The sequence below is a fragment of the Pezoporus occidentalis genome, unplaced genomic scaffold, assembly GCF_034315485.1.
Source record: "Pezoporus occidentalis ecotype Australia unplaced genomic scaffold, CSIRO_AGI_Poc_V1 ctg33, whole genome shotgun sequence".
Classification (NCBI taxonomy): domain Eukaryota; kingdom Metazoa; phylum Chordata; class Aves; order Psittaciformes; family Psittacidae; genus Pezoporus; species Pezoporus occidentalis.
The window spans coordinates 5,256,949-5,280,124 of NW_026915268.1; the positions used below are offsets into that span (position 1 = coordinate 5,256,949).

Genomic DNA, 23,176 nt, shown 5'->3' on the forward strand with positions numbered 1-23,176 from the left:
GCATCCACAGGGTGTTATTTCTACACGAACAAGCAATGCACAGGTCGTAAATTAGCAGTGTCTATTGTTAATTTGCATCCTACCTATAGGATGCAAAGGAAGAATAAAAAAAAAAGATTGTTAGTTTTTCTGGTTTTGCTTAAATACTCCTGTCACATACAAGTGTGTCACCTTATATTTCTGTAAAGAGAACAGCTGGCATGAAGATGAGCAGGGAAATAGGAAAAACACCACTAATTTTAACCCCTACCAGCATTTCCAAATCAGCTGTCATCAGTACTGGGTAGTTAGTGCACCACCATAGCCCAGACAAACCGCAGACACCTAGCCCTGACAGCGTGACCCACATTGGTGCTGCAGTGAGCAGGGTGCCGTATCCAAGGTGCCTTCCAGCTGAAATCATTCCGTGGCTCTAGAAGAGAGCTCTCACAGCAGCCACGTCCCCATCCTCACTCACGTGGTACACTGCACTGCTGTTTATTAACAGTATACTGTTCATACTGTTCATTATATTTATAATATTATTATACTTTTATTATTACACTGTATTGTTTTCACACACAACTCAATTTTATTATCATTGTATTTTAGTGAGCCTGTGGCAACCCGCTCGATAACACCTCAGCAGATGATCTGCTTTAATGTTAACAAGAGTCTACACAATCGTATCCTGCTGAACCCATGGCTCAGGTAACCTTGTATTTGGAAAACTAGTTGTGTCTTGCTAATCGGAGATGTTACATCTGAAAATAAGATAAATTAGATGTACTTCCTGTTTTTAAAGGGGTGAGCTTTGTGGAAGACTGAGAAAGAAGGTGAATGCCACGTTTTGACAGGTAAGATTCGCTTTACTGTTGTGTCAGTTGTCTTATTTTCAGCTTCCGAACTTGATGTTCTTCCTTTAAGAATGCAGGTGTAACGAGTTAAACATTTCAAAGTAACAGAGAGACATGAGCACTAAGAGGTTATATACCATTATTTTTGAATGAGCGCTCACCTAAAAGTGATCTTGAGATTAGCTAACTTAGAGCACCCAAGCAACACTTTCACAGATCACCCCTGGCCACGAGGGCAGCCTGTAACAGAAACCCAAAGATATGCCCTGCTGTCCTGGGTTTAGCAGTCGCAGTCAATTTTTCTCCTTTTTGGTAGCTGGTGCAGCACTGTGTTTTGACTTTCAGCCTGGGAACAGTGCTGATAACACCAATGTTTTCGGTTGTTGCTAAGTGATGTTTACCCTGACCAAGGACTTTGTGAGGCTCATGCTCTGCCAGGGAGGAGGGGAAGCTGGAAGGAAGCAGAGACAGGACACCTGACCCAGGCTAGCCAAAGAGGTATTCCATACCACGGCACGTCATGGCCAGGGGGGTAACTGGGAGTTACCTGGAAGGATATGGGGTCTTCTGAGTCGGACTCGTTTTTCAGCGGGTGGTATCGTATTCTCTTCCTTTGTTATCTTCTCTTATCATTGTTGTTGGTGGTAGTGGTGATGATTTGTGTTGTACATTGGTTGCTGGACTGTTCTTGTCTCAACCTGTGGGAGTTGCACTCTTTCAATCCTCCTCCCCATCCCCCCAGGAGTGGGGAAGGGGAGAGCCCCAGTGGGGGGGGGCCTCGACTGCTTCCAGCCCGGCACCACTCACTGGGAGTGAGTGAACAAGCTGTCTGGCTGGGTTTAAACCACTACAGTTCTTTTTGGCGACCAATGTGGGGCACGAAGGGTTGAGATAACGACAGATCTGTCCGGATTAATAGTCACTCGTCACAATGCTGATTTATTGGCTCTCAAGGTTGTTCCTCTTGATCTCACAGTTTCAGTCTATCGTACCTTACTTCGAGCCGGTATTTGCTGTATTAGTGTTTTTCAAGTGTGGGGCTTGGGCTAAGGGTCTTGTCTCATTGTACTTTATGGTAATGACTTGTAATACAATAGAATCATTGATCATGAAACTGATCGGGCTTATGTTCCCAGTGTGGTCACCACCTTTATACTTTGGGAGGTATATAATAAAAGTGCTTAGCAATTACACATCTTTTTTCTCCTTCTTGGGTGGTCAACCTGTGAAGGAGACATTCTTTTACCCTCCCAGTCGTGCCCCCCCAGACCATTTACAGCATCATTTGAGAATTTTGAAGTTTTTGAATGGCCTATTAATGCTGTTGAGACTTGTTTGCTGATTGCGATGGGCATCACCATGTTGGCACGCATACAGAGTGTATCTTGCCCACGACCATTTCATCTGATTTCAAAAGTTAAGCAGAGTCAGGTTTGGCTCTTGTCTGGGGTCAAATGACGATATAGGAGGAGCAAGAGATTTTCTCCGAGGCTGGACAGTCATGAGTGGCAGGGTGTGTGGGATAGTATGGGCAAGTATCTAGGTCAGTGGGCCCCTCCAGTACTTTGGAATTTCACTACCGAACAACTGCAAAATCCAGAAGAATTAGTAAAACACTTAAATGAGGTGTGTGGTCATTCTGGCCATACCAGAGATGGACAAATCATGGCAACGTGCTGGGGCTTGGCCCATGTTTACAGGGCCTTGTTCAACACTATCCAGCACCTTCAAAACGAAAAGAATGTTGGTGGATCTGAGGGCAAAGATTTCAGAATGTCACCAGAGGAGGAGGTGATGCGTGCTGAAGAGGCCCCACCATATAATAAACTGTCATCAAGTGAAAAGCAGTATGCCTTTTTCACTGATGGGTCCTGCCATATTGTGGGAAAGCATCGGAGATGGAAGGCAGCTGTATGGAGTCCTGGATGACAGGTTGCAGCAACTGCTGAAGGAGAGGGTGAATCGAGTCGGTTTGCCAAGGTGAAAGCGATCCAGCTGGCCCTGGACATTGCTGAACGAGAAAAGTGGCCAGTACTTTATCTCTATACTGACTCATGGATGGTGGCAAATGCCCTGTGGGGGTGGTTGAAGCAATGGAAGCAGAGCAACTGGCAACGCAGAGGTAAACCCATCTGGGCTGCTGCACTGTGGAAAGATATTGCTGCCCGGGTGCAGAACCTGGTGGTGAAGGTACGTCATGTAGATGCCCGTGTACCCAAGAGTCGGGCCACTGAGGAACACCAGAACAACCAACAAGTGGATAAAGAGGCTAAGATTGAAGGGGCTCAGATGGACTTAGATTGGCAACATAAAGGTGAATTATTTTTGGCCCGGTGGGCCCATGACACTTCAGGCCATCAGGGCAGAGATGCAACATATAGATGGGCCCGTGACCGAGGGGTGGACTTAACAATGGACACTATTGCCCAGGTTATTCATGAGTGTGAAACATGTGCTGCAATTAAACAAGCCAAGCGGTTAAAGCCTCTTTGGTATGGAGGACGATGGTTGAAGTATAAATATGGGGAGGCCTGGCAGATTGACTATATCACACTGCCACCAACCCGCCGAGGCAAGCGCCATGTGCTTACCATGGTGGAAGCAACCACCGGGTGGCTGGAAACATACGCTGTGCCCCGTGCCACTGCCCGGAACACCATCCTGGGCCTTGAGAAACAGATTTTGTGGCGACACGGCACCCCAGAGAGAATTGAGTCAGACAATGGGACTCATTTCCGGAATAACCTTATAGATATTTGGGCCAAAGAGCATGGCATTGAATGGGTATATCACATCCCCTACCATGCACCAGCCTCTGGGAAAATCCAATGGTACAATGGGCTGTTAAAAACTACACTGAGAGCAATGGGTGGGGGAACTTTCAAGCATTGGGATACACACTTACCAAAGGCCACCTGGTTGGTCAACACCAGAGGATCTGCCAACAGGGCCGGCCCAGCCCAGTCAGAACTTTTACATATTGTAGAGGGGGACAAAGTTCCCGTGGTGCATATGAAGAATTTGCTGGGGAAGACAGTCTGGGTTATTCCTGCTTCAGGTAAAGGCAAACCCACTCGTGGGGTTGCTTTTGCTCAGGGACCTGGATATACTTGGTGGGTAATGCGGGAAGATGGGGAAGTCCGATGTATACCTCAAGGGGATTTGATTTTAGGGGAAAACAGCCAATGAACTTAATTGTATGCTGTTGCCTGCTGTGTAATACTATTATAGCCCATCAACTAGATGTCTCCAGGTCACCAGAGATTAGTCCTGACTTCCCTCCAACCATCATCCCAACAGAGAATGAAATCTGATAGAACCAGACAAGTTCTGCAGTAAAGGAATGATCAGCATCAGCAGGCAACAATCCAATACTGCACACAGCCTTTCCTGCCCTGAAACATTTACAAGAGATGGAACCTGACATCATGGACCGAATGGACTCGGCAGCATTATAGGGATTGGTCCATGCACTAAGAAAATGATCTCTTTCTCTCGGTCTGTGTGTGTACGTGGATGTGGGAGTGATGGTATATTGAAAATGTGGCATCTGAGCATGATGTGATTGCTATGGAATAAGGGGTGGATAATGCCCTGGGTTTAGCAGTAGCAGTCAATTTTTCTCTGTCTTGGTAGCTGGTGCAGCGCTGTATTTTGACTTTCAGCCTGGGAACAGCGCTGATAACACCGATGTTTTCGGTTGTTGCTAAGTGATGTTTACCCTGACCAAGGACTTTGTGAGGCTCATGCTCTGCCAGGGAGGAGGGGAAGCCAGGAGGAAGCAGAGACAGGGCACCTGACCCAAGCTAGCCATAGAGGTATTCCATACCACAGCACTTCATGCCCCGGGGGGTAACTGGGAGTTACCCGGAAGGACATGGGGTCTTCTGAGTCGGACTCGTTTTTCGGTGGGTGGTATCATGTTCTCTTTCCTTGTTATTTTCTCTTAGCATTGTTGCTGGTGGTACCGGTGATGATTTGTGTTCTACATTGTTTGCTGGACTGTTCTTGTCTCAACCCGTGGGAGTTGCATTCTTTTGATTCTCCTCCCCATCCCACTGGGAGCCGGAAAGGAGAAGAGCCCCTGGGGGGGGGGGGGGTGGGGGTGGGTGTTGGTGGGCCTCGATTGCTTCCAGCCCGGCACCACTCACTGGGAGTGAGTGAACAAGCTGTCTGGCTGGGTTTAAATCACGACACCTGCCCGGGGTCACTGACAGTCTACATGGGCTAATGCATACACAAGCCTTTTCAGGGCTTGTGGCTCTCAATCTGACTGAATTCTATCGTGTGAGACGTCCTCATGTGTCCATTCAATGTCAAGAGCGCAGTGGCCCAGGGAGCAACAGCTCCTCCTAACAGGTATGCAGACAGGAAAAAGGATGTTCTATTTCATCAGAGCCGAGAGGAGCCGACTGCACATGGCTCACTCAGCGCACCAATACCAAGCGTTTCCCTGCAGCAGGAGCGCTGCCAGCCGCAGCTCCAGGCTCGCTGTGACTCGGGCCTGGCAGCCGCATGGCTGTACCCGCGCTCCCCGGTGGTGCTGGTCGCTTTGCCCGCAGCGTTAAACCACTCGGGTCTTTGCTGCCGCTCCGAGCAGCTCTGGGTCCCACCTACGGCCGCTTCCCCTCGGCAGCACAGCCCGGTCCACCGGCAGAGGTGAGGGCACCTGAGGCGAGAATCGGGTCGAGGCTGCCCCTGTGCCGCAGCACGCCCGGTGCCGGCCCCTTGCCGCCCACCGACAGCCATTTCGCGGCGCCGCGGGGCCGGTGCCTGCGGGCTAACCGCGACAAGCGGGCACGTGCCCGGCCGGCACTCGCTGCGCTCGCCCCGCACGCCTGAGGAGTACCCGGGGGAAGGGAAGGGTCGGGTCGGGTCCCGGCGGGGGGCACCCCGCGGGCCCGCAGCCGCTGCGCTGTGGCGCGGAGCCGCCTCCATCTTGTGATGGGCGAGGCCGCGCGCCCCCGACCTGCGCTCGCGACCACCCATCCGTTGGCGGCGCGTGCGCAGAAGCGGCTCGGGGGGGGCGTGCCGCGGCGCGTTGGTCTCGCGAGAGCGCCGGGCTATATCTGGGAGTGGGCGGGCACGGGGCTTCCTTTAGTGCGCGTCCGCCCGCAGCGCCGCAGCACGTCGTGGTCACCCCGCGCGAGCAGGCCGAGAACATGGAGGATAGCGCCATGGATATGGAGAGCATGGGCCCCCTGCGCCCTCAGACCTTCCTGTTCGGTAACGGCTCGCACCGGCTCCGCGCTCCCCATCGGCACCGCCGCTCCCTTCCCTCAGGCCTTGGGGCCGGGCGGTGGGGCCGGTGTGGGGCGGCAGCGGCTCGTGCGGGCCTCGGGCCGCACCTCAGTGGGGTGGGGGTGGGGGAGGGAGAGGCGGGAAGGGCTTTGTCGGGGGAGGGGGCGCACGGGGGGGAACGGCCGCGTTCGGCGCGCGCACACCACGTGGCGCGCCGCTCGCACGTGGCGCGGCCCGGCCCGGCCCCGTCCCGCTTTTGTTAACGGCGCTGCCGCCCGCCCGTTCCTAAGGACACGGCCGCGCTCGGAGCTCCGGGCGCTGCGCGAGCACATGGCGGGGTGCGGGGTGTGGGAGCACGTGGGGGGTGGTCGGCCCGTGGCGCGTCGCGCTTGCCGCCTGCTCCCGGGGATGGCGCTTCTCGGGCAGCGATGGACGGGAGTGGGCTTCGAAGCACCGCGTTAGGAGCTGCGCTGTCGCAGCAGGCCGCGGGCGCGCCGGGGGTTTTCCGCACCCCGCGTGTTGCTCTGCTCGGATGTTACGAGCGCCGTTAGTGGGTTTTCTGTGCAAGTACAAAGCCTCGAAGCCGCGTGATGTAAAATACTGAGCGGTTAGCAAATACCCTTGTCAAAGTAGAACCGCAGGCATATAAGTAAATGTTCTTTTCATAGGTTGCGAGCTTAAAGCAGATAAGGATTATCAGTTCAAAGTAGATGATGAAGAAAATGAGCATCAGTTGTCTCTGAGAACGGCAAGTATCATTTGGTTTTTAAGCTCTTATTTAGTGGCACGCAGAAGTTTCTTTTTAACATGGAGATATTAAAAGTTTTAAGATATGCACTAATGTTTTATTGCTTACAGCAACGAATGCAAGGCTGGAAGGGTTTAAAAATGAATTCACAGTAGGTTAATAAAAGTATACTAAACGTAATTAAAGGCCAAAATTTATACTCTGATATCTCAAATGCAATAGTTCAGATGCTACAGTAGCAAGGGACGGAGGGTACATTTATAAGAATAATATATGGCCATGTCTTATTACACTTTATTATAAACTTTATTTTGACCATATATTTCCAGACAGAATTCCAGTGGTGTTTTTTAGTAAGCACCTAGTAACTAAATGTAAATGAGGGAGGGACATTTGTGTTTTAATTTGTTGTCACTGGTTTTGTCCTCTGCAGTTGTAACTGGGAAGTAACTGTCTTGTCATACAGATAATTCATCTAAGACTCCCTGCTGAGCAGGGTACTCCTGGTAATCAGGATTTGTACACTCAGAGTTAAATGTGTTGGGGTGTCTAATCTTTCTGCTGCTACGCAAGACACAATATTTCAAGGCCTTTGTTCTGGGCTGAGCACATAGCAGGAAGATAATATATCCCAACTTCACAGTTCAGGAATTTGAGTTGTAGCATCTCTACTTCATGGCTTATTATTTTGTTTTATTTAAATACAAAGAGATACCTTAGATACAGAGAGATACCAAAAAGATGGTATTTGGTTTTATTTAAATACAAAGATTTCCTAGATACTGGGAAACAAGAATCTTGTAATTGGATTATTTCATGCAGCAGAATTGTTTCCTACAGGAGACTTGCATAATAACATGCTCCAAACATTCTCATAGTGATACCTATAACACTTTGAATTGTAGGCATTATGGTTTTGTGAATCATGTGTCTTCAGTCCTTAAATTTTATGGAAATTGCAGCCTCGGTTTGACAATGACTAATTAGTTCTTAATTGGAATTTCTTTTGTGGGAAGAATATAGGGGTAAAGCATGTATAGGGTAAGTTCACATGGCTTGTTCTCATATGTGAATGTTTTTAAAGACATGATATACAGGAGGAATGGCGATTGAAATAACAATTGGCAAGCTAGAAATGTCCCAAGAGACTTGGAAGGTCTTAGACATAGCTACAAACAGAAAACGTGTTGGCCAGTGTGGAAGATAAAGTGTGAAGGTGGCAAATGCCTGGTGACTGGTCTGTACACCTGATAGAAAGCTAGCTATGTAAAGGCTGACTGACAAGTTAAGGTACAGATGTGGTGATGGACTTGGGTATGAGGTACAGGAGGTGGGGATATTAAAGTGAAAGGGGAGGAGGATTGATGCATGTAGAGTTAAAAGGGGTATGAGGCTTTCTGCAGATGTCCTACTAGTGATAGCTGAGAACAAAGAGGGATGGTCATTGCTTCATTACCTATTTATTGCCAGTGTGCATTCCTCCATTGCAGAAATTAAAGCACAGGAATGGATGCTTGCCAGACAGAGTAAATAACTTACTAGTAACTGCTCTACTATTGCTTAAACTGATGCAAGTTATAGGAGTAACTGCGGGTGGAGGGCATGTTCCTAAATTCTTGTCCCAGTGGGTAGTCCCACTAGCTGCATGATTTGGTGATGTTGCTAACCCATTTGAGATGTGAGACATGGGCAGCAGTTTCACCTCTTTAAATTTACAGTAACAAATCTTGTTGGGAATAGTGAATCCTGTATCCCATTTCTCAGTCTTTGGTCTGATACATTAGTTGTGGATCATAATATATAGCCTGCCTTAAACTTAGCTCTTGGAGAATGGAAATCAAAGTTGTATGCTTCTGACTGGAGTGTTTATACCCACATACTCCACAGAGGGCTGAAAGCTTTCTTTTTCTGGGGCACTGGTCTTGGGGAATAATTGTTGTACTTCAAGGTTCTTGGTTTTCACATCTCTTTCATGTAACCCTGGTGCAGATGCCAGAGGTTCACAGAACTGGAATTTCAGGCTTGTCCCATGTCTCACTAATTTGCCTCCCTGCAGCTATGATTTTTGACTTGTACTCTTATGTAAGGAATCCATGCACTTGAGTTCTGAAATGCTCTGGGAGAGCAGTTGTCAGTCTTTGGTGCAGACGCATATGCATAAATGACAGTACTGAACTGAGCAGTTAAGATCTAACTCCCCATTGAATGTCAAGAAAGCAATATAGTGTGAAGTGAAGCAATTGGCAGATGAAACATGGCAGGAAGGATAAAGGCTGTGATTCTGTAGTAGTGGTTACAGTTGTTTCCCTTCCTCTAGGCATGTGGTTGTACTTCTTGCTTTGGGCCAGCTTCAGTGTGCTGAGTAGACTTGTCACTGACCCCATTTCAGGCAGTAATCTAGTAGCAGAAGGTTACTTTCAACCCTCCTCAGAACATTTGCCTTAAGTTGCACCTTGCAAGTGCTGGTGTTAATATGGAAAGAGGATAAACAGCAAGTAGAGTTTTAGAGGACTTCAGAATACTTTGTAGGATTCTCAGAATGTATGCTGTTCTTTATTTCACAGGTTACTTTAGGGGCCGGAGCCAAAGATGAATTGCATGTTGTAGAAGCAGAAGCATTGGATTATGAGGGCAATCCTATTAAAGTAGTACTGGCATCTCTGAAGATGTCAGTGCAGCCCACGGTAAGTACAGGAATGTGGAAAAATCTCATAAAATTGGTCTCAGGTGAGGAAGACCGGTTAGAAAAGGTTTTGGTTGGCTGAGTTCACTAAACATAGGGAGGGTTATGCCTAGTAAACTTAGTCTAGTCATCTGGAGATGACAGACTTTTGTTCAAATCACGCTGCTTTTAAGGAACTGACAGTCATTACACACATCATCTCTATATATACAAATATAGCCTGTGTTTCTTTCTTTGAGCCTGGGATAAGAAAAATTAGTTTTTTTGCAGGTGCCAAGCTCTTACGGTATTCTAAAGGTGACTGCTACCCTTTCTTGATTTTTAAGGGCCTGCTTGTTATTCCTGCCATCTGGAATGTAATTTGAATCAGTGTTGCTGATGTTGTACAAATGGAACTGCACAGTGTTGGGGGCAGGTGTGAGGGATAATGTTTAAATTGGTATTGCTGCCAAGTGGAGTAGAAAAAATTGTGGCTTGGTCTGGATTTGAAAGGTGGGCTTTAATTTACGGTAAGAGATGAGAGTGTAATGAACCCTGTTGTGGCTTACCCTGATTTTTTTACTCTAAGCAGTTCTGGAATATTCTGACAGATAGAAATATGGAGTAAGTGTATTTGCCTTGGAATTTACAGGTGTTAGTGCTCTTGGTTCTATTTGATTGATTGTCTGTAAGAACACTTTGCCTTTAATGTTTGAATAAAAAAATGCCTTTTTATTATTATTCCTTTAGGTTTCGTTAGGTGGCTTTGAAATCACACCACCGGTGGTCTTGAGGTTGAAATGTGGTTCAGGGCCTGTTTATGTCAGTGGACAGCATCTCGTAGGTATGTATTGCTCTGGTTACTAATCTGTGACCTTGCTACCTCTCAACACAGACAGAACTTGTATCTGGTGTCTGAAGCACTGAGCTTTCTAATACTGACCCTGTGAATCTTTAATTCACTGTCCTCAGGCATGAAGTAATGGTAGGGCCACAGAGTTCAGAGAAATGCTTGCATACCTCTTCTTGCCTCTGGTTTTGTATGCATAAGGGTTGTTTGTCAGCCTTGCAATCGAGTTCTAATTTCCCTCCTTAGAAGTGGGTGTTAGTGTCTCACAGCAGAAAGCTGTGAGCTTTCTGCTTACCACTTCAGAATGTGAGAAGACTGCCCATGAAATAGTTTTGAGTTTATACTAAAAACTACACCAGGACTACCCTTCTTCATAGAATTGTCTTTAAAAGTGATCTTTCTCTCCAGAAGTTATGCTAAATGTGTCTCCTCAGAAATGGAGGAGATCTTACTCTTTCTATGGCTTTTCTCTGAGGAGGGTTAATAGGCAGTGTATGTATGGTTATTCACACATTTGGATTTCAGTGCAGCAGTATCTATATATAGTCAACTAAAAAATATTCTGACCTCAGTGGTTCAGATCACTGCTAGAAAGCTTCCTCCTGTCACTCATTTCAGCACCTCAGGAAGGCCGTGCCAATTTACTTGACAGCGGTACTCTTCTGCTTGTTTCTTACTAGCAATTTTGCTTTAACTGTTGTTAAATGGGTGAGGTTTTTATGCATTGCCATAATTTTATCAGCATTAGAGGAAGAACCAGAATCAGACGATGAGGAAGATGATACAAAAATCGTGAACACTTCGACAAAGAGACCAGCAAGTGGAGGAGGAGCTAAAACACCACAGGTATGTGCATCTATGTGTGTGCATATAAACACATACACACTTTCAGTCAGCTTGTCTGAAGAATTTTCTTTTGGTTTGGTATTATTGCTGCCTGTAGGAGTAAGCTGTGTGCCACAAGAGGGTTGAAAGGTTCATGTGCTTAGAGCGTGCTGCAGATTCGTCAGTAGCTTTTGACTTGGTGTCTGTAACATGTTGGGTTTTACCTAAATTGATAGAAGATAGTTTTGTGCCTATGCCACAAATTGGTTTGCATCGAGATTGCTGTTTGTTAAGGCAGTGATACTGATATTTAAACATACTTGATCTTTTCAAAGAAAAAAGCAAAACTATCAGAAGATGATGAGGATGACGATGAAGATGAGGATGATGATGATGAGTATGTATTTTTGTTTTTAAAATGTATTTTGAAATACGGGGTTAACTGCTTTGGATTGGTTTGTGTGACTGTGCATGTTAAGTGGACAAGCTGCTTGCTTTTATCTTGGCTGCAAAAAAGCAGAATTGTCTCAAGTTTGTCTCTTCACTGCAATTTTAATTAGTTATTCAAATATGCAAAACTGGGTTATAAAATTCAGTATTATATAGTTTATTAACCTCAAAGTGAATAGAGGATTGCTTTAGTAGTGCAAGTCCTGAGATACACACCTTTGGTATTCAAGCAGAAGGTAGTGAATGCATTTAACATCTTGAACAGTAGATCTTGGCCTAACCTTGCCATGTGTTAATGCAAGGTATAAGGTAGACTTTGGGACCTTACTTGCTTCCTTCATGAATAAAACATTTTATTGGGAAGGAGGGGGAAGTCTAATTCCCAAAGTGGTTAAAGCTGTATGAATTTTCAGTTATGGTGACTGCCTTTCTAATTCTAGTGATGAGGATGACTTAGAGGATGATGAGGAAGAAATGAAAACGCCAATGAAGAAAGTAAGTGGTGCATATGTATATATATATATATACACACATGCAAGCACACTGTGACCCTCCTCACCCATGAAGAAATAAGCAGCCTGTTTAATGAATTTGAAAGGTAGTGATAACACTAGGTGTACTTACTGTTTGCAGCTAAGTTTGTTCAGACAGCAAGAGCTTAACTTACTGCTGGGTGCTAATTAACTGTCCTGATGGAGTCATCTTCAAGGATTCATATGAAGACCCCTAAAGCAGAAGGGAGGGAGGGGAAGATATGTATGTTTGACAGTTAACTGTTCAGGTTTGAATTCTGTGTTTGTTGTAATGCAGAAGCTAATTGATGTGTACTCCTTTGTGCAGTGTTCTGTTTAATAACGGACTACATATCAATACAAGAGATGATGGAAATGAGGCAGATGGCTCTTTAAATCAATGAGTTTAAGTACAGCTATTTGGAATGTGTGAATGGAATGCTTTTGCTGTAGTTTAGGGTGTATATTTTCCTTAGAAATTTTGGTAAGGCTTTAGAGCACTTCATTGTGAGTGTTATATTCATTTGATGGTAGCTGTTGAACAGTAAACAATCCTGTTCACATGTGGGTTGGGCTTTGCCATTTCAGTTAGTCCTGCGTACTGTGAGAAGGTTCTTTTTAGCAACCTAACTTTAAATAATAAAGGGATGTAAATGTGTGAGCCTGCTGCAAAAAGGTTCACCTCAGGCAACCAAGTACTAGAATGTGAAATTTAATCAGCCCTGGAGTGCCATCTGGTGGCAAAATGAACTGTGAGGCAACCTGGCAACTGCAAGGTTTAACTTCATGCTTTGGCTTCAGTTTGCATGTTCATACCTGCTGTTTAGAAACAAATTTAACATTTTACTTCATTATATGCTCCTTTCTTCTAACAAATTTTATAGGTGACATTGCCACAATAGTTTAAGATTTGGTAAAGACAAGTCTGAACAGATTTCCTGCCGCCTTACCAAATACAGTGTGGCGAAATGAAATGGTCCCTCTATTTATATAGAAATAGAAGAATCAATACTTAAATATATATGTAGCACTGCCAACACATCCTGGATAATGTTTCTGTATGAAATGCCAAATGAAGTAATGGTTGTGTTACAAAAAGCAAATAGCACTGAGTCAGATTGTAAACTGCAGTGCCATCTAGAATTAGTCTTAATGTGATATCTGTCCCCAAAAGTAATACATGTGTATTACATATGCACGTATATAATTCTGTGTAATACAAGTACACATGCTAATGTATAAGTAAAGATGTAACAAAGAAAATGTAGTGGAGATCCCACATAACAAAACTTGATCTTGGTTATGTTGTATATTGTGCTGTGCCCACAGTTTTTTGAGTTACTGTAGTGTATGTGCTTTTTGCCTAAATAATGGATGCTGATCATGTTGCACGGGCAATGAGAATGCTTTTTTGTTTGAGGCTAAATAATACTTGCATTGTCACTAGGTCCTGATTGGTATTTTATCAAGCTAACGTACACTAGCAGTTTTTCATGGCCAGTGAACCTACATGCTTTCTTTTCAGCCTGTCCGTGAGGCTCCAGGAAAAAATATGCAGAAAGCAAAGCAAAACGGAAAAGACTCTAAGCCGTCCACACCAGCATCTAAGTCAAAAGTGAGTGAAGACAAACGAGTAAAATAAATGTATCTTCTAGTGTGGAAGCTAGTTCTCTTGTCTAATGGTAAATTAATATACTAATGGTAAGTTAGGTTTTATTGAATCTTAATATGAAACATGCTGGGGATACTGTTCATTGTGTCGTGTTCCTCTGTGAAACTCTTCAGTGATCAATATAGAACTACAACAGCCAAGATTAAAAATCAGGCATGCTGTCTCTTGTTGAGTATTGGAGATCCCATAATATAAAATATTGTACCTCCTGCTTGTACAAGAGGATCACTGCCAACTGTGTTGCTGCTGCGGTGCAACACAAGCAGGCTACTGCTAATAAGGGACTTAATTGATACATTTTAGAACTAATCTTTGTAGTTGTTGAGCTTCCTTGCGCGGCTTTGTCCTGCTGCGTGTACACCGGTATGCATGCCAGGAAAGTAGATGCAGAAACTTGTGTGGGATGGATGACAGGACAGCATCTGGAAAACAGTGCAGATTTCTGCCTTTTTTTAAAGCATGACCTAGTCCAGCTGCAGTTATGGAGGAAACTCAAAGTGACTGAATGCTTGGGCTATTTTTTGTTTCATTTCTGTTGGGAGGAGCTGTGTAGGTATCAGCCCAGAAGCATAAGATGCTAGCTGTGCTAACTGTATTAACTTCACAATGAATGTTCTTGTCTCCGAGAAGTGTGATGGGAAACACAAATTTAACTTCTGTGACTTCTTGAAGCTCTCTGAAGTATCTGTGGTGGCTGGTTGTCCTATTCCATATAATTTCTACAGTAGCTTTTAACACTCTTATTGGTAAACTTGATCTTGTATACTAAGTAGCTTTACTTGCAAGTTCCTAACAAAATGAATAATTTTCAGACTCCAGATTCCAAGAAGGATAAATCTCTAACTCCAAAAACACCAAAAGTCCCTCTGTCGTTAGAGGAGATTAAAGCAAAAATGCAAGCGTCTGTAGACAAGGTGAGTTTTTGGAAACTTCAGGCTTCCCAGCCTTACTTTTGCACTCCACAGATGAGAAAAATTGGATGTTTTTAAGAAATTGTTACATGTCACTGATTGCTGTGCTTTTATATAGAGTGTTTTGATGTTGATCTCAGAGAAATGAAAACTCATGAAGGACAGAAGTCTCTGCACTCAAAACAAAACCATGTTGTTTTTGCATTCCTCCAGTAGTGGTGATGGGTAATTCGGTATTTTTTAGGGAACTGTCTTGGTTAAACTTTGGAGGGGGGGCGGGAAAGCCCAAACAATGCAAAAATCAAAGCAATAAGTCTTAGGGGGTGACATTTGTTCTAACGGTGACTTAACTAGTGTATGCATTTTATTTTAGGCAACTAGAGTAAAGCAGTTGTTCATGTGCCTGCAATAATAGCATGATGTTGAAGTAATACCCAGCTTGCCTATCCAGATGTCCAGATGCTTGTAAGGCTGTATAACTTCCAGAAGGGGGAGATAGGTGCTCATGATATGCATTAATGAATCAATGAAGAACTGAAAGCATTTGCTCTCTGATCTGGAGTTCTAGGGCTAATTGAGCCTCCTTTCAATGGCTGTTTCACCTTTTGAAGGTCACAAAGGCAGTTGCTTGGCTTCTTCTGGTTATCAGCTTGAACTAGCACTTCTTGGTTATACATACGAGTTCTCTTCTTACAAAAGTTACTGAAATATAAAATGAAAGTTGTGTTTTAGTTGCAGGCTGGTTTGGTAAAATGTGTGGCAGGCAATAGCAATTCTTTCCCCTTTAGCCAAGTCTGGAAACCTTTGTGCTAGGAGCACAGTGGAATACACATCTACTGCAGAATAGGTGGTAGTGAGGACCTGACATCCAGACTACCAGTTCTGGTTTTACTTCACCTAGCTCAGGAATGTGCTTATAGATCATAATTTCATTTGTGACTGAACCAGATTCTTTACTGGAGACTTTTGTAGCTCATGTCAGTGCTGTGAAGAATTCTGGCTTGCTGTTTGGTCTGAGATCAGCTTTTCTCCCCTACAGTGGCAATTAAGTAATCTAAAAAACTAGATTTATTTTAGATTATACTTAGATTCTTAATGTTTTGTGGCATTTTTGACCTAGGAATGCAAAATAACACAGGAAGTGTTTCAGTACAGAGTGGATGTAGAGTGAGCTATGACAGATTGTGATCTGGATCGAAATGCATATCCCTGAATTACAAACCTGACAGTGATGGATAGTACTGTTCTGTTAGGTCAGGCTAACCTCTTGGATCTAGTGGATGCTAGGGTGGATTTTTGTGACTTGGAGGAGCCACAATTAGTGTTTCTGCAGTATAAGCAGAAGTGGCTGAGCTGCTCACAGTAGACAGATGTCCCTATGGAGGGAATTGCAGTCCAGATAACTGGCAAGTAGCTTTAGATATACTTCGTGTTGTTGAAGAGTGTTTTTACAGGAAAGTGTTTTGTAAGCACAAATGTGTAGAAGCAATAGCAAGCATCTTAATTCAGTGTTTACCAAGATGGTTCTGTGGCATACCTTAGTAAGGCGAAAGGTTTGTGTGTTGCCATATACAGTAGCACTGCTAGCTGCCAGCCAGCAAGTTAGCAGCAGTAGAGTGAAACTGCTGTATTATGTACTAAGCAGATATCAACAAGCTAATATAAAAGCATAAGTACATAAGATTCCAGAGGTAAGACATTGTCCAAATCCAAGCTTTTTGGTTGCAGCTTCAAGTATTTCCAGTATAGCTTTGTTTACATTTGAATATAAAAAAGCTGTTTTCTTCAACGTGCCAAGTAGTAGCTAAGTGTTGTATCATAGTTGGCTAGGTGTATTTCAACTGATGCACCTGGAAAATGGGAAAAAATACTTCTCATGGGCCATGTGAAAACAAAACAGTGCCTCTTAAAAGAGAGTGCTGTCATTTTGCCTCGGTACATGAGATCTGAAGGTAAGCTTAGTAGGTCCATGAATCATTACTGAACCATACTTCTTGAGTATGTACAAAGACAGTTTCAGAGGTGGAGGCAAATGTCTCTAGAACAGTTCTTTTAATTCATAGGACTTATTATTAGTCTTAAAAGGTAGGTGGGAAATTGCTTCATGTTCTACTTTAAAGAGCTGAAGTCAAAAACCAACCTGTGAAGGGTAGTGGTGTCTTAAGTTGCTGTGGTAGGAATCCATAAATATGGAATTTGTTCTAGTTTATCTGAATAGCATATGCATGTTGACTATACAAACAAGGTTAATTTAAGTGGTGAATGCTGGAGCATAAGCAAAGAGGCTTGTTACAGCCATTTTAGTGTGTAGGCACTCACTACATCTTACTCTGAGAGGTAACGGTACTGTAAAGAATCAAATTTCTTAAAGTGTATTACAGGCAGGTTGATTGGAAACGTTGCAAGGTGAATTCAGTAAAATCCCATGTGCATTGCAGTGGGTTTAAGCTTCAGGGTGACCTGCATATGCTAAAGCTTCTGTGTATTTTTCAAAATAGGGTACTACCCTTCCCAAGCTGGAACCCAAATTTGCCAACTATGTGAAGAATTGCTTCAGGACAGAGGACCAGAAGGTAACTGCATTTATTGGAACTTGATAAAGTCCAAAAACTTTATAACCTTAGGGATTCTTTTCCACTTCTTAATCTTTACAAGCTTTGGACTGCTTCAAAGGGTTACAAACCACGAACAATACTTCAGATTAAATAAATGGGAATGGTTTTAAGGGTTTAGTTGGCCAAGATGGGAAAGCTAATATTTTATTACATTTTTCCAGCTTTTATATGGTTGGTAAATTATCTCTTGCTTACTAAACCCACAGAATTTTCCTTCTGGCACCCAATTGGCTAAGGAAATGAGCTGTGGTTTTCCTTGCTGCTGAATTTGGCCACCTAGGCCAGTCTGCTGTTCAGTCTTTTGTTAGGCAGGGTGTCTGGGAGGGGGAACTGTTTTGCGATTGAGATTATGGCTTTCTTGCTTCTTTTCCTCCCAAAGTCAACTCTTGTAAGAGGGCAAGCCAAAAGGTGGTATCAGGAAGCAAGTTTCTGAATTAGTTATTACTCAACATATACTAGGCTAAAATGTGTCTTGGATTTCCCCTATCAAAATTCCTGTAAGTTAAAACTTTCTTCCAGTGACAGAATTCCTTATGCTTTCCTGCTTCCCTCAGTGGTTCAGAGTAAACTTGTCTGTTAGACAAATTGATAGGTTCTTGAAAGAATGTTTCAAAGCATTTTGCCTCAGCTACTGGAGCTGCTCTGACATTCACCAGGGTAGGCAGAGTTCAGCCAATATTTGCCTAGGTGGTCCACACCCATCCTCTCGCTTACCTTTGCTGAATTCAGACTAAGGTGACTTGCAGTGAATAACGGTCTTGTAGCAGAAGGACCTAACATCTTGCTTTCAACTTGATTTTTCTCTGAAAGGAGTGCATTTTGTTGTAATTTAATGCCAGTGTTTTGTGGAGTAAGTGGAGATAGTAAACTGAAAATAATAAGAAAAATGGATTTAAATTTCTTTCTGTGCACTTCCAGGTCATTCAAGCTCTCTGGCAGTGGAGACAGACTCTGTAAGAAAAGAAAACAGTTTTAACAGTTCATTAAAATCTGCAGTCTTACTCCTGTAACCGTTATTTGGCTGTTCTTTTTACAAATGCTCAAAGAGCTTTCCCTACTGTGTCTGATAAATGTCATCCAGATTACCTTGCCAAGAATGTGTTGTCCAAAATGCCTGTTTAGTTTTTCAAGATGGGACTCCACCCTCAGCTTCATGTTAAGTATGTATGGAATGTTTTGATAAGGCATGGTGGTGGTGGTGGTGGTCAGACAAATGGAAGTGGTGGGGAGACTAAATGTATGTGGAAAATTAAATAAAATTTTAGTATTTTAATAAAGTACTATCGTTTCTTTTTTTATGGGCTGGGGGCAGGCTGCACACTGAACCCAGAAGATAACAGGGCTTTAAAGTTCTCATAGGAACCACTGCTAAGTAGCTGAGCTACTGCTTTTTACCAGGTACACATCAGATATTCTAATTTATGTTGTCAACTTCGAAAACAGCTCCAGTTCCATGAGCTTTACAACTACAGAGCAGATGATTGGTGAGAAGACTTAAGTGGTGAGTTGGGCTTTATTCTTGTCTGGAAGTGACCACTAATTGTATAATTGCCTAAACCAGCCTTTCCTGCATCTCAGTTTCTGACCAGCATCATTGCTCTTTAGTTTATGGTTTCTCTTTTAACAAGTGAGTTTGTGGGGCTTGTGAGTCCGCTTGTAAAATGTAATACTGCTGATTTGTGAGTTGTTGGCTGTGCTGTTCCTCTGAGGGGCTGCAGTCTGAGGTTCTCGCTTAATGGCTCCTGTGAGTGTTTTGTGAAGGAGAGAATCAGCTTGAGTGGTGTAGGGTGTGCCTGAAGAGCTTGCTGAGGAAGACCTGTGCCAAGGGATAAATTCCTGGGAATGAGGAGGAACTAAACAGCAAATCCCAAAAGCATAGATGGGTAGGTAGTCCTGTCTCAGTTCCTTTGGTCTTTATTGCCTACCAGTGATAAAAAGAGTTGAAACAAGTGTTTGGATCATTTTGGTTGTTATACATAGTTTAGATCGTTTGGTTGTCATACAAAGTAGATGACTAAGGTATTAAGGGCTCATCCAGAGGAGGAGGAAGGGTGCATGTCATGCCTGGTAGTGAACCAGCCTCAAGGCTCTTTTCTAAATGCCATATCATTTCAAGTGCTTGAATGCCATGTCTGCTTAGTGACTGCAGTAATGGGCTGACAAAGAATACTTAACATGAAAAAATTTAAGCGGTTGTATGGTAAAACTACCTGTTTCTATAGTTGAGATTCTGGGCATGATGGAATCACATGCAGGTCTCCAGAAATAAATACATTTTGGAAAAATAAAGCCAAAGTGCATGGTGAAGTGAAACACAGTGCAAGTAGTCTAGTGTCAAAGATTAATTTAAGCTTGAGTATAATTGCAGCATGTGGAATGGCTGAATATCAGGGTTTGAAACGCCTATTTCTGTGGGGTTATGTCAATACATGATGTCATATGTACAAGTGAGAGCAAATTTCCCTGGTGAAATAGAGCTAACAGCACAGACAGACTTATTTAAGCAAAATTGCCCTCAATTTTGGCTGAAACAAGTGAAAATTGTACAGTAATTTCAGTAAGAGGCTCTCCAGCCAATAAAGTATTCTGAGCATTAGACTTTTAGGAAAAGCAGGGCTGTTGTCTGTCTGTGGGTCACTGACCAAAGTGGGCCTCTGGGGCACAGCTGCCCTTGGCATAAGCCTTGCAGAGGGAAGGTGGACCCTGTAAGGGGCAGTTCTAAAGAAAAAGGTTCCTGTGCTGTAGCCAAGGCATAATCATAGAATCCCAGATTGGTTTGGGTTGAAGGGACCTTAAAGCTCATCCAGCTCCAACCCCTGCCACGGGCAGGGACACCTTCCGCTGGAGCAGCTTGCTCCAACCCCTGTGTCCAACCTGGCCTTGAACACTGCCAGGGATGGGGCAGCCACAGCTTCTCTGGGCACCCTGTGCCAGCGCCTCAGCACCCTCACAGGGAAGAGCTTCTGCCTAAGAGCTCATCTCAGTCTCCCCTCTGGCAGGTTAAAGCCATTCCCCTTGTCCTGTCCCTACAGGCCCTTGTCCAAAGCTCCTCTCCAGGTTTCCTGTAGCCCTTTTAGGCACTGGAGCTGCTCTAAGGTCTCCCTGGAGCCTTGTTCAGGCTAAACAACCCTAGCTCTCAGCCTGTCAAGTGCAAGTCAAAATTGTCAGGGTGCTGTAAAGCATGAGGCATCTTTGAGGTGTCTGCATCATGGCATTAGAATAACTCTTGGTCCTGGCTAGCTTGCTGTGTTTTCTGGTTTTCATTCGTGGAGCTGTGAGAAGCGATCTGTGTGTTGATCCGCTGCCCTGCTCTCAGCACTGTGGTGGTCTGCCCGTCCCTCCTGGAGTCAACCTCGCTGCCTCTGCCAGTCATGTCACCAAACACTTTGCTCCTGTTGGTACTGATGACTTCATGGGGCTGCTGGGCTATGCAGCCACATCCTTAGGCTACATCTGCCAATTCTTCTGCTTCTTTGAATAGAGTGTAAAAGGTTGAATTAAAAAAGTTCTGTTAAAGCTCAGATGTGAAAATACCTGTTGAGGATCCCAAATACTGGTATTCATCGTTGAAGGACTGTTCTTGACATTCTAGAGAGCTGAAATATGTTTCTATGCCAGTAATGGCATGATTGCAATAAAGCTGTAATGTTTGATAGGTATATTAGGGGTTAGAAGCCTCTGTTGTCCTGGTCTTTGAGGATGGCTTAGAGATCATGGAGGTACGTAATCACATGCATTGATGCAAATACAGGCTTTCTCAATCTACCTTCACTTTGCAGGAGGGTAAAACCTCTCCATGTTTCTGTCCATTGACTTGCCATTTCCCCATGAATTTCCCCTGCTGCCTGTCTTGTTGCAGGACCCTTCTGTTCCTTCCTTTTCCATGCTTTGTTTCCTCCATGCTTTGTTTCCTTCAGTGTTTTGTGGTGCCCACAACAGAGAGAAGGCTGCAGCTGAGCAGGGCTGCACAGGGTGTGCAGCAGCACTGTCCTCTGCTGCGCTGCACTGACTGCTTCCATATGGATCTACTTAGTTTCCAGGTTTTTGGGTTCAGAGGAGGTGATAAACAGGAGGATACTGTCCTGCAGGAAAAGAAGCTTTTCCAGCTTCAGGTCTTGGTGTGGGGCTTATTCCTTGAGTGTTAAAGAAAAGTGCTTCTGGTCACCTTGGGCCTGTCTCAGGGTTCTGTTCGCTCCTGCGAATCAAACCAGCTTGCTAAAATGGTGCCTCTGAGCCCAAGCAAGCACTATGATGAGTATGGCGCTGCGTTGTTTTGCCTGTGCTCAGCAATTGTTGCAGCCTTTGGAGGGGAACCACTGGAGCACAGCTGGCAGGAGAGCGAAAGGGAGTGTGTGTGGGCTGAGGTAATGGAAAACAGGGCCAGGATGGGTGGTGGTTCTGGGCTTCTTGCCACCCAGACAGTCCCTCAGGGTCTAAGTTCATGCTGGAACATGCTCTCTGTCCTCTCCTTCTCTAGTAACCTTGCCCAGATACCCAAAGCTATGTCCTGTCTCCTTCCCGTGTGCCGTTACTAATGGCCAAACTCTTCCAACCTTTCCTTCCCTCTTTCTATGTGGAGCAAGCACATAGATCCTTATTCCTCTTGCCATTTACCCAAAGGGGAATTAAAGACTGGATCCTACTTACAAAATGTCATAGAAAAGGCTGCAAATGAATTGGGTAGTTTGGAGGAAAGTGTTGGATGGGGCACCTTTATTCCCTGGCCTTGTCTCATGGGCAGTAGGTCCCGGCAAGCAGCAGCAAGTGCAATGGGTTGTGTTGGGTGAGGCTTGGAGGTTTTGTGATTTGGCATTTGTTAAGGGTTGCTTTCTCTGCGTCCTGGCTCTCGTAAACTGGATGAGGAGAGCAGAGCTTGGGCCCAGGAGAAGCAGTGCAGGACTTTGAGCTGTGTCCTTCCCTTTGCAGACAGTGGAGGAGATCCCCCTGCTCTTGGCTTCCTGGTGGTTTCTTTTGTATACGTTCACAAGTCCGGGAGCAATTCCGTGTTGTGTCGGATCAGCTCTTCAGTGACTGTTGGGTTGTCTATGCAAGTGGAATTTAAGTCACGCCTAATTGAGACCAAATAAATTGATGGAGTATATCAAATGTTAAGATGATAGAAGTGCAGTGGAGATCACTGGGCTATTCTAATTATATGGCTGCATGGCCTGTGGTCAGTTGTATGGAGATGACTTTTGCTCTGCTCTTCAATTTCTACAGAAACCTTTTCTTCTTCCCTCCCACCACTTCTGTCAGCTCTCCCTAACCAAGCTACAAGAGCCTTTATAGGAAAAGGATCTTGGGAGAAAACAACACGAATGAATAAAAGGAAGATATAAAGGTGTTTGAGGGTCAAAAGTGAGAATGAGAAAAATGGTGATGCTCAGCAGGGGACCTCTAAGAGTACCCAGCACTTCCAGAGGAGCCCATGAGGGCAGTGATGTGCTGCTGCCCGGAGGCTTGGCCAGCCAAGGGGATGGAGACGGGCATACTTAGAACAGCAAATGGCAAAAGGAGGGGACATAATTAGGCCACTCAGAGTTGATGTGCCTTGTTCATCTTAGACTGTTTGGTTCGTGCTGGTAGTAGAAACAGTCTTTTTCTTAAGGCAATTTAGTTAAAAGGCCCTGCAGTTGTACTCACCTAATTGCTGGGGCCCGAAGCCTGCCGAGCCCCATCCAGTTCTATTGAATTCTCTGGTATTTAAGAGAAAATACGTTCCTCTTGGATGAGGATAGACATTTTCAAATGGAGCCCTAGGGCTTTTAACTGATGTTTTTTTTTTAATGAGAAATAACTGCAGAGAGCTGAAGGTGTATTGTAACTTGTCGAGGTACTTGGCATTACACTGCTG

General features: G+C 44.5%; 1 protein-coding gene and 1 long non-coding RNA gene across 3 annotated transcripts; one reads left to right on the top strand and one right to left on the bottom strand.

Moving 5' to 3' along the window:
• Positions 1–958: 958 nt before the first annotated feature.
• Positions 959–5,143, bottom strand: LOC134169077 (uncharacterized). The gene is made up of 2 exons (XR_009966752.1): positions 5,034–5,143; positions 959–1,102 (listed from the first exon to the last, which is right to left on the bottom strand). It is a non-coding gene; the product is annotated as an uncharacterized LOC134169077 (long non-coding RNA).
• A 760-nt stretch (positions 5,144–5,903) lies between these two features.
• NPM1 (nucleophosmin 1) lies at positions 5,904–18,599 on the top strand. Of its 2 annotated transcripts, XM_062629239.1 has the most exons (11): positions 5,904–6,062; positions 6,746–6,825; positions 9,390–9,509; positions 10,238–10,331; positions 11,080–11,183; positions 11,498–11,559; positions 12,053–12,107; positions 13,650–13,739; positions 14,609–14,710; positions 17,206–17,280; positions 18,241–18,599. In XM_062629239.1, exons 1-11 carry the CDS (start codon positions 5,999–6,001, stop codon positions 18,277–18,279), a joined length of 885 nt encoding a protein of 294 aa, XP_062485223.1. In that variant the 5' UTR covers positions 5,904–5,998; the 3' UTR covers positions 18,280–18,599. The 2 variants fall into 2 exon arrangements, with proteins under 2 accessions (XP_062485223.1, XP_062485224.1); XM_062629240.1 differs by lacking the exons at positions 11,498–11,559; positions 12,053–12,107.
• The last annotated feature ends 4,577 nt before the right edge of the window (positions 18,600–23,176 follow it).

What these genes read in the sequence shown, in the direction of transcription:
- NPM1 (XM_062629239.1), top strand. Translation starts at nt 5,999, where the DNA reads ATGGAGGATAGCGCCATGGATATGGAGAGCATGGGCCCCCTGCGCCCT. An exon ending in CCCTCAGACCTTCCTGTTCG is followed by an intron (nt 6,063 to 6,745) that starts GTAACGGCTCGC and finishes TTCTTTTCATAG; the next exon opens with GTTGCGAGCTTAAAGCAGAT. An exon ending in TCAGGACAGAGGACCAGAAG is followed by an intron (nt 17,281 to 18,240) that starts GTAACTGCATTT and finishes GTGCACTTCCAG; the next exon opens with GTCATTCAAGCTCTCTGGCA.